The sequence below is a fragment of the Harmonia axyridis genome, chromosome 1 (genome assembly GCF_914767665.1).
Source record: "Harmonia axyridis chromosome 1, icHarAxyr1.1, whole genome shotgun sequence".
In the NCBI taxonomy this organism is placed as follows: Eukaryota; Metazoa; Arthropoda; class Insecta; order Coleoptera; family Coccinellidae; genus Harmonia; species Harmonia axyridis.
In genome coordinates this window covers 1489443-1504951 of record NC_059501.1, presented here as the reverse complement: position 1 = coordinate 1504951, position 15509 = coordinate 1489443, and the positions used below count along the sequence as shown (strand labels likewise).

Genomic DNA, 15509 nt, shown 5'->3' with positions numbered 1-15509 from the left:
GGATAAATAAAATTTATGTCAATCGAATAATCCATCGTTGTTTTATTGCAATTTAAAGTTCCATAGCTCTAAAAAAAAACACCCTTTATAAGCCAAATTTGAGTTGGTTTGTAAACAATGCCTTTTGTGTAAAATTTTCAGCTGATGTTATTCAATGTGTTTGGTCGAAATGAATGATTGAAAAAGATTAAATTTGTGTAATTATTTTAATTACGTAACGCAATTGGACAAATTCAGTGGTCGAATAACTTCAAAATGAAGCAGTCCTAGATCATGTCAGTCATCACCAAGACATTTTGACGTTCAATTCAAGTTGACATTTAAGTAATCTTTCCATTCGACTCGATCGACTAAATTCCAGTTTTAAAAATGGGTGATGAAACGGATGAAATGCCATCCATCATAGAACCACCATCGGAACCAGCAGCTCAAGATGAAGGAGTTGAAGTCAATAAAGCACAAAGTTTGAACGAAAACTTCTTTTATAACACCATGCTGGCAAGAGCTCTACTTCAAATCCTACCCTATAGAGGTAAGTACCTCCTGACGTATTTGAGTATCTGACTAACTATGAACACAGATTATTGTTAAGAGTTCTTAAGGTCTATTTTTCCCTCCTCAGAGCCGTTCTCATCATCACAGTTCGTCTTTCAATTCTAGAGTTCTAATGAATTTAATTGTCTGGGTTGGCTTTAAGAGGGTTACACTCTCAATCCTACAAATTTTCGTCTAAAGCATTTTCTGCGTTGACTTCCAATGACGTGGTGGTCAAGAGTTTCTCCTTTCCACAGCATAATTCTCACACGCTACTTTTTCATGACTCAATTCTCCTGAAATGCATCTTGATACGTCAATACCCTGTAAGAAAGCCAGTTAGAGAGTGCAGTATTAAAGCTCCTTTTTTGGAAAGTGTATTTGCCCTCTCAAACTGCACATCAAAGTATTAACCATATGAGGAAAATGTCTGAAAATGCATTTGTTTTTCCTTTAGATAAACAGTGCGTGAAGAACTGGTTGGATAGATTAGCAGATATGGACCAAAGCGATGACGAATTGACTCTAAGACACGAGTATATGTGGTTCTTACTGCTCATGATGGAGACTAAGAAGATCAGAGAACCCTTTAACGTGTTGCCACCCAAAGAATTGGTACCTCTCAAAGATGCTGTGGTAATGTTCACTCCTTTTTAGCAATTATCCTATATCATTTAACATTGGGGAGATGCTAGGAAAGCACAGTTTCCCTAATAATTTCGAAATGAACGAACGCATTCATATTTAAAGTGGGGATATTCACTTGGGTAGGAATAAGAGCGTACGATGTTAAAGGGTGTAAAGGATGTAAAGGGTGTTTTTTTTTAGAGCTATAGAACTTTATATTGCAATAAAACAACGATGGATCATTCGATTGACATAAATTTTATTTATCCGGTAGATAATCTTGTGGCATTACATTTTAAATATGATTTCTGGCATATGACCGCCACGGCTGGCTCGGATGTAGTCCAATATGGACGTCCAATTTTCGATGACTTTTTCCAACATTTGTGGCCGTATATCGGCAATAACACGGCGAATGTTCTCTTCCAAATGGTCAAGGGTTTGTGGCTTATCCGCAAAGACCAATGACTTTACATAGCCCCACAGAAAGTAGTCTAGTGGTGTTAAATCCCAAGATCTTGGGGGCCAATCCACAGGTCCAAAACGTGAAATTAGGCGGTCACCAAACGTGTCTTTCAATAAATCGATTGTGGCACGAGCTGTGTGATATGTTGCGCCGTCTTGTTGGAACCACAGCTCCTGGACATCATGGTTGTTCAATTCAGGAATGAAAAAGTTAGTAATCATGGCTCTATACCGATCACCATTGACTGTAACGTTCTGGCCATCATTGTTTTTGAAGAAGTACGGACCAATGATTCAACCAGCCCATAAAGCGCACCAAACAGTCAGTTTTTCTGGATGTAACGGTGTTTCGACATACACTTGAGGATTAGCTTCACTCCAAATGCGGCAGTTTTGTTTGTTGACGTAGCCATTCAACCAGAAGTGCGCTTCATCGCTAATGGACGTAGTGCGCGATACGTATTCCGCACAAAACCATTATTTTCGAAATAAAATTGCACTATTAGCAAGCGTTGTTCAGGCGTAAGTCTATTCATGATGAATTGCCAAACCAAACTGAAAATAAATCACTTAACAGCTGTTAAATCGGTCGCCATCTTGAACAGTAATGCCAACTTAAAGTTATATACCTCGAAAAAAACACCCTTTATTTCGACAACTAAGCTTTCATTCAATCAACCATAATTTCAGCCTACAAATGTGTACGAAGAAGTTCTTCTTTGGAATGATCAGACCAGTTTTTCTTCGGAAAAGGAGCCAGAAGGAAAGGCGCTAGCTGACAAGGGTCCTGTTCTGAAGAATTCTTCACCTGCTAAGTTCTTGGACAATCAACCCTGGCCAAAGCAGGGTGTTATTTGTTACCTAGCTGCTTTTAGTGATCGGGATACTTACTGAGATGTTTGTCTCTAAAATGAATATATTTTCTCTTTCCATCCATTTTGAATTGATTCAATAAATTAATGTTTGTTTGGTAGTTAGCTCATAAATGTCTTTATAACGATACTTTCAATGAACATTTTTATTTGTCAATACTTACTTATAGTGCAATTGATAAAATCTTGTTGACGCGTTTGTGTTTTAGTAGGAGATTCTTGACAAAATGTATCAATATTATTTCAACAATATTTTTCAACTAAGATATAGAAATAGGCCAGCAGTGAGTGTACATGCTTCAGATGATGATCTTTAAAACATTATTATCTGGTTTCTGGATGTTTCTGGTGTCAGGGTAGATGTTGCTACATGTAGTAGGACAATTTCTGAATGTTCACCAGGTTTGACTATTAAATAAGGAGACTGCACGCCTAGAGGGCGCGTAAAAGGGTTGGGGAAAAAACGAGTAGTGCGTTGGGTATCTAGATATCTTGTCTATGCACTTACCAGTTGAACCTCATCATTTGAGACCATACCCAGCTCAAAATTTGAAAGTTACAGACATTGTGATTAAATCATAGAGCGATCTGATCGATAAATGAGCGCTCAAAAATACTGAAATACAAAGGCTATTGGCTATTGTCCCTAATACGAAGCATTCAAATCACCACTTGCGTGCGTGGAAAATTTTTTCGCCTTTCTGAGCACACGTACTGCGTTTCAATGAAACGCACAGGATGCATGATGACAAATTTGTACGTATTGCATCATCCTTGTTATCCTTTTTCCCAATAAAAACATACACTGATAAGTGCTGTTTGTGCCAGAAATCCAGAGAAAGCAGAATCCACATTTCGCTGGAAACTGCGAAGTTCCTAAACGAAATTTGTAAATAAGGTGAAAACTCTTCTGAGAAATATGAATCAGAATTTCTCAAAAAATGTGGTGGATTCTCCACGAATATGAATGATTTCAAATGTCATGATGATCGCGAATAGTTTTCTATCTCAGAAATTTTTTTGAACTTTTTCTTCACGCGATTTCTGGAGAATAAATCAATTTTAGAATTTCAAACACCTAAAGGTAAAATGGATCTAGATTATATATGGATAGATATGATTTTAGAATTTTGGAGTTTTTTCTATTCATTCAGGTTGGCTAAGACTTTTTCAGATATCATTTCCTGCATGATTCAAATCAGGCAAAAAATAATGAGAGCTATAAGAATCATGAAGTTTGAAAAGTACCGATCTCAGATGCTTATTGTCTAATATCGGTAAATGCTTACCCTTCATGGTAGGTGTCTTTTAGGTTATTTCATTTAATCTTGGAAATATACAGGCTCCAATAACGTTTAGAAATTCTTTTATGTTTTATCAAAATCAGTGCTCATTCTTCAATACTAAGAAAAATTTTAAAAGAATTCATAAACAACATAATTCATTTATTCGATTCTCTATTCGTCGTAATGTGGACAGATTTGAAGGTGGATTTTGTTTGCACGATACTTGAGTACCATCACCAAGTACCAATTTTAAATTTGTCTACTATACAGGGTGTATCACGGTCGATGGTACGTTAGACGTTTACGGAGAACGACAAGCAAGAATTCATTGAAAATTTGGTTTCTTAAACAAGAACAACTGCTCTATCAATCTCAAATATTTTCAGTGCTGTGGAGTTGCCGCTTATGTCAAAAATTTGTAAGCTCTTTGTTATTTCTAATGGCACACCCTGTATATTATTGCATCATTAGATAGCTTTTTCGACGATAATTTTGGCAATGTGCGATACCTTGGTTGAAAACTCAATGGTCATGAGTTAATGGGAATAAAAGTTTTTTTCAAAAAAAAAAATTTCTCTTTCGATTCTGCAAGTACATAGTATTATAAGGCTTTTTGCGGTTTGGACCAAAAATGTACAGGGTGTTCATAAGAAGATCATTAACTTGGACAACTCAAATTCATCGAAACTCAAGATTTTCAAATAAGAACCTATATTTTATATTACTTCAGTCAATTCTACGTACAGAATTTATTTTCACAACTTATAACAGGTGTTTTTTTTCGAGGTATATAACTTTGAGTGGGCATTACTGTTCAAGATGGCAACCGATTCAACAGCTGTTGAGTGATTTATTCTCAGTTTGGTTTGGCAATTCATCATAAATAGACTCACGCCTGAACAACGCTTGCAAATAGTGCTATCTTATTTCGAAAATAATGGTTCTGTGCGGAATACGTATCCCGCACTACGTCCATTAGCGATGAAGCGCACTTCTGGTTGAATGGCTACGTCAACAAACAAAACTGCCGCATTTGGAGGGAAGCTAATCCTCATGTGTTACATCCAGAAAAACTGTCTGTTTGGTGCTCTTTATGGGCTGGTGGAATCATTGATCCGTACTTCTTCAAAAACGATGATGGTCAGAACGTTACAGTCAATGGTGATCGGTATGGAGCCATGATTACTAACTTTTTCATTCCTGAATTGAACAACCATGATGTCCAGGAGCTGTGGTTCCTACAAGACGGCGCAGCATGTCACACAGCTCGTGCCACAATCGATTTATTGAAAGACACGTTTGGTGACCGCGTAATTTCACGTTTTGGACCTGTTAATTGGCCTCCAAGATCTTGTGATTTAACACCGCTAGACTACTTTCTGTGGGGCTATGTATGGTCATTGGTCTATACGGATAAGCCACAAACCCTTGACCATTTGGAAAACAACAGTCGCCGTGTTATTGCCGATATACGGTCACAAATGTTGTAAAAAGTCATCGAAAATTGGACGTCCAGATTGGACTACATCCGAGCCAGCCGTGGCGGTCATATGCCAGAAATCATATTTAAAATGTAATGCCACAAGATTATCTTGCGGATAAATAAAATTCATGTCAATCGAATAATCCATCGTTGTTTTATTGCAATTTAAAGTTCTATAGCTCTAAAAAAAACTCCCTTCAGTAGGAGCAAACCCTCTACCTAAAAAGAATACTCCAAGAGTTATCGAGGAAGAACCTTAAATGAGGAAAAACCGCAATTCCCCATACTGTGTGGAGTAGTTTGTTGTTGTATTCGACGTCAAAGTTATTGAACTAACTTCTGGACCACCTGTATAATTGAATTCGATTCTTATGCGTTCATGAACAATTAATCTCAAGGTTGTATCATGGCTATTTCGATATTTAAAAATTTCTTCCAGATCCTGATAAAGAAAACTTTACTTCCGATTTATATTTTATTACCCTTCAACTTTTTATTGCTATAAAAATCCGCTGATAATTGATTGTTTAAGTTGAAGATCATCCAGGCGATTAATTTCAACTCAATGAACCATCTATATGTCATTTTTACTGATAACACCGCTGAGAGTTGCAGAAATTACGTTTTAACTCGAGTCTCAATGTGCAAAAGGTTGATTATATAAACAAATAAAGAGACGAAATTATTTCATGAATATTGTTTATTTTACATTGCCGTCGCCATTATTTTGACTTGAAAATTGACCTAGGGATGAATAGATTAAATATAGAACTTTATTGACCATCAATTCTATTCGAAACAATACAATGTTAAAATTAACGCTGTTATTTTGGTTTATTCCTTTCGATAAAGGAACTTTGGACTCATTTGAGAAGAGAGATTCGATCTTCCTTTGGACTTCCACAGTTTATGTTTTCCAAAGTGAAGAAAAAAATTAAAAAAAAAATAGTTATAAAAAAATTTTAGCCACTTTATTTTCCTCGACAGAGAAGTTTCATAGCCTCGCGAATGCAAGAAATGAAAAAAAAAACTCTAGCGCAGTTGTCAAATTCGTATTGAAGACATTTTTTGTAAATGGTATTTTTTTATGGCTATATAACTTCAAATTGCAATAAAACAACGATGGATTATTCGATTGACATGAATTTTACTTATCCGCAAGAAAATCTTGTGACATTACATTTTAAATATGATTTCTGGCATATGACCGCCACAGCTGGCTCGGATGTAGTCCAATCTGGACGTCCAATTTTCGATGACTTTTTCCAACATTTGTGGCCGTATATCGGCAATAACACGGCGATGGTTGTCTTCCAAATGATCAAGGGTTTGTGGCTTATCCGCATAGACCAATGACTCTACATAGCCCCACAGAAAGTAGTCTAGCGGTGTTAAATCACAACATCTTGGAGGCCAATTCACAGGTCCAAAACGTGAAATTAGGCGGTCACCAAACGTGTCTTTCAATAAATCGATTGTGGCACGAGCTGTGTGACATGTTGCGACGTCTTGTTGGAACCAAAGCTCCTGGACATCATGGTTGTTCAATTCAGGAATGAAAAAGTTAGTAATCATGGCTCTATACCGATCACCATTGACTGTAACGTTCTGGCCATCATCGTTTTTGAAGAAGTACGGACCAATGACTCCACCAGTCTATAAAGCGCACCAAACAGTCAGTTTTTCTGGATGTAACGGTGTTTCGACATACACTCGAGGATTAGCTTCACTCCAAATACGGCAGTTTTATTTGTTGACGTAGCCATTCAACCAGAAGTGCGCTTCATCGCTAAACAAAATAAAATGGACGTAGTGCGCGATACGTATTCCGCACAGAACCATTATTTTCGAAATAAAATTGTACTATTTGCAAGCGTTGTTCAGGCGTGAGTCTATTCATGATAAATTGCCAAACCAAACTGAGAATAAATCACTTGACAGCTGTTGAATCGGTCGCCATCCTGAACAGTAATGCCAACTTAAAGTTATATACCTCGAAAAAAAACACCCGTTAGTTTGACAGCTTCTGAAATATTTTATTCCCATTAAAAAAATCATTTTGCTGTCTAGGCAAAAACATCCTCACTTTGCTGACTAGGCGGGAAAAGTAATATGTGTCTACAAAATTCTAATCTGATTTCTGTTGACGTAAGTTCAATTCCGATACCTACTAAATCCAGGGTCTAATTTTCTCTCCGCAGTAACCCAAATGCCCATGCATTTACCTCGTTGACTGAATTTTCCATAGAACAAAATTTATCGACTTCTTAGAATGTTTTATAAACAAAGTAAGCGGAATCTTCCGAGCTCTTATCACAAAGGACAGTTCTGATACGAAATATTTTTGTCTCTTCATCGATCGATGGGATATTTAATCTAGCTCTGCTTTCATCTTTAATCATTCGCGATTTAGTGCCTATATTTAACACAGTTCCTCATTCTGAAGTGATGTAAAAAGTTTCAGCGATAATGTTGAAGACACTTAGTTTCAGTTTCGCTCACGATCAGGGTACGTTCTACTTCAAATTGTTTCAGCTCGATTTTTTTCATTATTTTGTTTTTATATTTTCTTCATATTTGTTCTTCATGAAAAATTGTTTTGATGATCGTTAGTGTTGCAGTGTTTGACATTAACAAGGACGAAGAAGCTGATTTTGAGACTGCTATACACCATGCACGTAAGTGAAATTATATCTTTTGGGATTCCATAAAAAAAATTTCAAATTAATCAAGTTACCAAAATATCCATTATTATTAATTATTATCCTCCAAGGAATAATTTGACATCGAGAAATGGGATAACAATGAAATTTTCACAGTAGGCCAGTTATATTTTATTCATTTTAAGGGCATCTTCAATAATATACCATTTAGTACTTTCTGACTTCACACTTTACCGAACGAATTTAATTTGAACCTATGCAGTTTATATGTTTTTTCATAAGTTTTTTTTTCTCATTTCATATACTCATTTCTTATCGGAATCAAAATGCAATAATTTTTCAAGTATCTACTAATATCTTGAATCGTCAAGGTAAAAAGTTATTTTGCGTTTCTTGGCTAGAATATCTAATCATGATTCCAATTATTAGCATTCAATTTCCCATTCCATTAAGATTTATAGCAGAACTATGACGAAATTCAATGATTATGCATGACGTAAAACTATATCAGAATTGCTTGAAACAAATAGATTGGGACACCAAAACAATGATCAATTCAATTTTAAGGGTCATTGATTTGCGTATCATGATTGGACATGGTTCAGTTCCTACTGTTTTTGATATTACATGAAAGTGAAAAAAACTGCAGTTTTTACATATCAATTCAAATTCCTTTTTATTTCAAATAAAATATTGGATTGATTGAAATTCAAAAATATGGCTGATAATTCAAACTCTGTAACTCTTAAATGAAATGCCAAAAGCTCAATCACTCAATAACCTCATGAGAATATTCAAAACTTCAACGTTTTTCTTCTTCATTTTAAGAACTTAGTATTCAAATATTCCTGCAAGTTTTTCTGGATTTGTTTATCGATCTATGGAGTAGTTTATTCCGAAAACTGATATCACGTAGAACTTCTTATTTGCGTTTATGATACGATCTTTATGATAAATATTTATTTCCTAAGCCATCTAGAATTTGGGAAATGTCAAAATTTTATCATTTTATCGATCTTGTTGAATTTGCCGGCTTTGTTATAAGAACTTTCTATTTAAAAAAAGGAGAAGTAAAATTGTTAAATAAGCATATAACTAGAATTCTCTGATCAAAGAGGTATTAAACAGAATCGAGGCCTTTATACGAATAATTTTTTTATGTTGTAGACTGTGGAGGAACGGTAATCAAAAAACCTTCGTGTTATTTCCTCAAAACTATAAGGTGTCTGAATAAGTCTTTCCCGTTTTTTGTAAGAGATGGCGCCACCAATACTGTGCGAGTATTTAATGGTTACATATGTCATAATCAAAGCTTATTCATCTGTCAAGAATTCCACACTAACACATTAGTTGAAATTTTTTCGCATCATAAATTTTTGAAATCGTGAAAATGTCGAAATTTGAGCCGAGTTATATAATTACCAAGTTCCAATTTTATAAAATAGACATATTCAGAGTTATATGAAAAACAACATTTCAGTAACTCCGAAACCATTTGACCGATTTCAAAGACTTAAAATTTAGGAGTTATATCCAGTGGAATTCAATAGCAGTAAGAACATTAAATTTACAATTTTCAATATTTAATGATATGAAAATTTCAAATGTGGGTACCTAGGTTCAATAATTATGAAGTTATTCTATTATGAAAATCAGTTCAATAAAGTTGGGAATAACGAATCGTAAAATTTGCTGGATTCTAAGATTCACAACAACTTAGGAGCCATCGAACAGAAAACAGTTCATTTGTAACTCTGACAGATTTTCGATGAACTTGACACACCGCTATCAGAATTAATTCTAGAATAATTAAGGGGTCAATAAATTCTTTCTATTGAATCAATAAACAAAAGCTTAGAACATTCCGCACTTCTCATAGTGGAAAATTTTCGGCACATCAATGGTGACCTATCAATTAGTTTGACATAATTCAATCTGTATTATCTCTAATTTTAATTGATAATACGTAATAACGCGATTCCGCTGTGTGATGGAATTTTTACATTCGGGTTTGAAGAAGGTCCCTCAATTATTTCAGGGATACCCTCCTTGTTTATGATTAATCTGAATCACAAGATGAGATATTGTGATGAATTGCGTCAGTACTTTTTATGCAATATCTCAAGTATTTGAAGAAATGAAGGGTGTTTTTTTTCGAGGTATATAACTTAAAGTTGGCTTTTCTGTTCAAGATGGCGACCATTTAACACCGTCAAGTGATTTATCCTCAGTTTTGTTTGGCAATTCATCATGAATAGACTCATGCCTGAACAACGCTTGCAAATAGTGCAATTTTATTTCGAAAATAATGGTTCTGTGCGGAATACGTATCGCGCACTACGTCCATTTTATTTTGTTTAGCAATGAAGCGCACTTCTGGTTGAATGGCTACGTCAACAAACAAAACTGTCGCATTTGGAGTGAAGCTAATCCTCAAGTGTATGTCGAAACACCGTTACATCCAGAAAAACTGACTGTTTGGAGCGCTTTATGGGCTGGTGGAATCATTGATCCGTACTTCTTCAAAAACGATTATGGCCAGAACGTTACAGTCAATGGTGATCGGTATAGAGCCATGATTACTAACTTTTTCATTCCTGAATTGAACAACCATGATCTCCAGGAGCTGTGGTTCCAACAAGACGGCGCAACATGTCACACAGCTCGTGCGACAATCGATTTATTGAAAGACACGTTTAGTGACCGCCTAATTTCACGTTTTGGACCTGTGAATTGGCTTCTAAGATCTTGTGATTTAACACCGCTAGACTACTTTCTGTGGGTCTATGTAAAGTCATTGGTCTATGTGGATAAGCCACAAACCCTAGACCATTCGGAAGACAACATTCGCCATATTATTGCCGATATACGGCCACAAATGTTGGAAAAAGTCATCGAAAATTGGACGTCCAGATTGGACTACATCCGAGCCAGCCGTGGCGGTCATATGCCAGAAATCATATTTAAAATGTAATGCTACAAGATTATCTTGCGGATAAATAAAATTCATGTCAATCGAATATTCCATCGTTCTATAGCTCAGAAAAAAACACCCTTTAGAACCACTTGGTTTCAATAGGACATTATTGAGAGAAATTAGAGACAGTTTTTCAACTGAATATACAGAGTGTCTTACAACTAATCAGCCATACTTAATCAGACCTACCTGGTGGTGTTAAAAACCAAAAATATTTCAGGTCTGAAGTCCACTGTTTTGGAGATTCTTTTCGATAAGTAAAAACTAGGGGATATCTTTTGATGAGATGGTCTTAACTTTTTGAAATCATTTTTGTGATAACAATTTTTAGAATGCGTATACAGAGTGAACATTTCCAAAAAAAATTGGATTTTTTACTCATTATGTTTTTTGTGCTGACATCCTGTACAAACTTTGATTGAAAAATAACACAAAAAAATCATTCTTGGGTCTATCTAATAAAAACGCCAGTAATCATTGAGGGGCAGATAGGAAGAATAGGCTGGTTTGGTGGTTTCGATACCTTTTCTTCGGAAAGATTCGACTTTACTTTCGAAATAGGCTTCAATCTCGGCAAGCACTTAATCATTAGAGCCAAATTTCTTTCCCTTCTTGTATCAGTAAGAAAGTGCTGCACCAAGTGCACATCCTATCGTCCATTTGCTATCCAAGAGATGTTACTCAGCTAAAAGATCTCTTCTTAATAATTTCTCATATTTATTTTAGTTTGGGATACCACTGAAATATGGAAAATAGACGTGTCACACCCTGTACTTTCGACCGAAAAGTACTGTCTTTTATATTAAATTTAATGTTTCACAGGCTATGGGAGGTTCCAGAGATTCCTTCTTGGGGTATGTGGCCTTGTTTACGCTACTTGTGCCATCAGTACCACAACCCTTTCTTTTGTCCTACCCTCAGCAGAGTGCGACTTTCACTTGTCTTCCAGTGACAAGGGAAAACTTTCAGCGACGCCCCTCGTAGGTAAAATACTAGAGATTTTACATTTTCGTAACTATTCTTCAACCGAGATTAATTTTTAGGTATGATTTTTGGATGCTGTGTTTGGGGGTTAGTTGCCGATTCCAAAGGAAGGAGAACTGCGATAATGTGCTCTCTTCTAGTAGACTTTCTAGCAGGGTTCATATCAGCCTTCGCACAGACTTATCCAGTATTCCTGATCTGTAGGTTTTTCAATGGTTTTGGGTAAGATAGATTATAAAATAAAAGCAACTTAAATTAATTGAATTCCTCTTCAGAATTATAGGTGCCACAAGTATCATTTTCTCCTACCTAGGGGAGTTTTTGCCAAATAAGAAGCGTGATCGAGTTCTTGGAAGACTAGAACTTTTCTGGAATGTAGGAATGATCATTTTGCCAGGTGAGAAAAAACTACATATATCTCGTAGAGTTAAGAATAACCAATCTTCTTTCTGATGCAGAGTAGGCTTGCAGTCTGTCTGGCTTGGAGAGCAAAGTTTTTTCCTCCTTGTAGGTTCTTCTAGTGATGTCAGTCAGATGTAAGATAATTGCAACTTACTCGTACTTTTTCATCATCCTAAACAAAACAGCAGATGTTGCAATAATTCACCGTCTCATTCTTTTCCTTTGTCTTTGCAGGTATTGCCTGGGTTTTGCTTAATAAGAACACATTCGACACTTTCGCCAGATTGCATTTTTACAATCCTTGGAGGATTTTCGTGCTAATTTGTTGCTTGCCAAGTCTGCTAAGCTTGGTGTGCTTGTATTTCTTGCCAGAGACTCCAAAGTATTTGATTTCGAAGAAGCGGTACCAGAATGCTATCAAGGTCTTCCAGAGGGTCTATAGGATCAATACTAGGAAGCCTCTCAACACATTTCCGGTTAGTAAGAAACATCAAACATAAAAAACCTACGAAAACTAAAATAAGTTAAGAAGATTCGTTTGTTGCTGGAAATAAGAATACATGATACACAAATTTCTGTTAGATATTGCAAATTTAAAGATGTGGTAATTTAGGGATTTATATTCCAGATTACTTCCCTGTCAGGAGAGGGAAACAACAACGAAAAAAGTTTTGCAAATAATAGCGATTCTCATTATTTCGAACGTTGGAGAGAAAATTTGATCAGTGGCTTGGAAGATCTCAAGGAATTATGTACCCAACCTTTTCTCAAATACTTGAGCATAACAGCGATCTCAGATTTTGGACTAATGGCCAGGTAAGTTAGGTTAAGTAAGATAATATTAAAATATTCGGATGAAAAGTCATTTTTTGTATAGTAGCAACTAAGTCCTTGCAGTTAGATGAATTAAGGCTAAATGCTGACATGTCTAATACTTCAATAGATAATTATTGGGATAAAACATTGAATTAGCAATTCAGAATTCTGCCCAATATTTCCAATGTCCTCTTTTTTCAGTTACTACACTCTTATAATGTGGTTCCCAGAAATTTTCGAGAGATTCAACAACTTCGAAAGCTCTCATGGTGGCCAGAAAGCTGGAATCTGCGAAGTATCTCAGCTTGGCAACTACAATGAAACCCTTCAGTATTCACAAAAATTGTGTGAACCCTCTGTCAATGACAGGGTGTTCATTGAGACCATCATTATAGGTTTGAGCTGTATACCCTCATCCATATCGTTGAGTTACTTCATGGCCAAACTTGGAAAGAAGTATGTTTTAGGTAAGCTTGAAGATGTAAATCTTAACTTGTTCCTAACTTAAATTATTCTGTTTCCAGTGATTAGTTTGTTCTTAGCTGGACTTTCAACTTTAGCATTGAACTGGGTGTCTAGCTCAGAAGAAACACTAGTATTATCTGCTATATTTGAGGCACTCACCAGTATTTTGGAAGCTGTACTCTTCTGCGTGGTTGTGGAATTGTTTCCCACAAATTTGAGGTAAATACAGCGATAACCACATAAAATAAAACGAAGAAATTGTAAAGGGATTTCCAATTCGAATGATACAATTTCTGTGGTTTTAATGGCAACATTTTATCAAAATCAGTGCTCATTTGTGAATACTAAGAGAAATCAAAGAAGAATTCATAAACAACATTATTCAGTTGATCGACTCACAATTCGTCGTATGCCATTATCATAATTTCAAATTTTATAATTCCTATTGTAAAACCCTATATTATTATACTGTGATTTATAGTTTTTATATTATGTTTGTTATTTTCAGAGCTCCAGCTTTAGCAATCACAGCTACAGCTGGTAGAATAGGAGCTATTTTTGGAAATATAGTATTTGGTACACTCATTGATATTCAATGCAGCGTACCAATCTACCTTTTTGGTGTTTTACTAGTTGGTGAGTGGAATCAAATTTTTTCACATAGATGATATTTATTGATTGTTTTTTATCTTTACAGGAAGTGGTATACTGACTTTGGGCATTCCACAATCAGAGGATTATTTCGTCCTAGTCTGAATTTTCTTCGTCTCATTTCTTGATGAAATGTATCGACAATTATGACTGACATTCAGTTATTAATTATTCATTTTATTTTATTGTCCATAAGGACTACTTAATCTATATGTATTTTCATTTTTGAATATAACTTATTTATATGGAATGTGTTTTTTTTCTTCAAATAGGGGTTAGAATGATACTTGAAATGATTCGTGATATGAATAATGATCACATATTCGTCAGATATTTCGTAAACTTCTTCTGGGAATATATTGACAACTGTATTGACGATAGTAGTTTTTTCAGATCAATATTTTCGTTTTTAATTTCCATAATTATGATTATCAATTAATTTTCATTCAACCAGATCAATCCTCTTCCTCTATTAAAAAGTGTATTACTTGTTAAACAGAAAAAGTATATTTTTCAATTATTCAATTCCTAATTTAATGAAAGATGGGTATCTTAATATTCAGAAAGAAATTCGATCATACCCAATAACTTGATGAAACATTTCAATATAATTTAGCAGATATTTAGGAAAAAAATCGATATTGAAAAATCGTGATCTTCATTCTCAATTTCTCAAACTTTCTCAGACAATTAGTATTCATCTTTGTACCTATAAAACTTGAGAGGGGTTCATACTAGTGACTGTCTCGTGATCTGCCAAAGTTTAACTAATCCTCCCTCCTCAGCGTTTTGGAGATTCCACCAATTTTCAAGATGAGTGAAGCAAAGGCAAACGTTCCTCTGATTGAAATCCCTTTTCTACCACATGCAGGAATTCAAAATACTATTTGACGTCTTCATTTTTAATTTTAGAAAAAACTTTTTTTCAGCTTTTGACAAGACTTTTTGTAGTTTTATGTGAAAATTCATAGGAAATAAATGTTTGATCGGGAAGTTATATCAGGCATATATTTATTTTTCAATAAAAAATTCATGAAATTCTTTTTTTCCTTTCGAAAAAATTCAATAACTAAGGATTTTCCACAATGACGTACTATTGAAAATTAATAATAGTGAAAAACTCAAATACATCGATGGTCTATAGCCTAAAATGAAGTGAATTAATTTTTGAAATGATAGCTAAAACGGTATAGAGTATAGACCCCTCTGAAAACTCAAATCAGATTCGCTCATTGTGCCATCTATTATCAAAAAACTCAACTATCAATATAAAGATACATATTA

The 15509-nt window shown here is 35.0% G+C and overlaps 2 protein-coding genes across 3 annotated transcripts; both read left to right on the top strand.

Moving 5' to 3' along the window:
* The first annotated feature begins 286 nt into the window (after positions 1-286).
* LOC123671548 lies at positions 287-2693 on the top strand. Its single transcript, XM_045605457.1, has 3 exons — positions 287-532; positions 992-1170; positions 2317-2693. Exons 1-3 carry the CDS (start codon positions 370-372, stop codon positions 2518-2520), a joined length of 546 nt encoding a protein of 181 aa, XP_045461413.1. The 5' UTR covers positions 287-369; the 3' UTR covers positions 2521-2693.
* A 4928-nt stretch (positions 2694-7621) lies between these two features.
* LOC123671547 (synaptic vesicle glycoprotein 2C-like) lies at positions 7622-14475 on the top strand. 2 transcript variants are annotated; one of them, XM_045605456.1, is made up of 11 exons: positions 7622-7776; positions 7881-7945; positions 11730-11891; positions 11951-12113; positions 12167-12288; positions 12528-12769; positions 12922-13109; positions 13311-13576; positions 13634-13793; positions 14083-14210; positions 14272-14475. In XM_045605456.1, exons 4-11 carry the CDS (start codon positions 11953-11955, stop codon positions 14328-14330), a joined length of 1326 nt encoding a protein of 441 aa, XP_045461412.1. In that variant the 5' UTR covers positions 7622-7776; positions 7881-7945; positions 11730-11891; positions 11951-11952; the 3' UTR covers positions 14331-14475. The 2 variants fall into 2 exon arrangements, with proteins under 2 accessions (XP_045461412.1, XP_045461411.1); XM_045605455.1 differs by having other exon boundaries at positions 7630-7776; positions 7889-7945.
* Positions 14476-15509: the final 1034 nt, after the last annotated feature.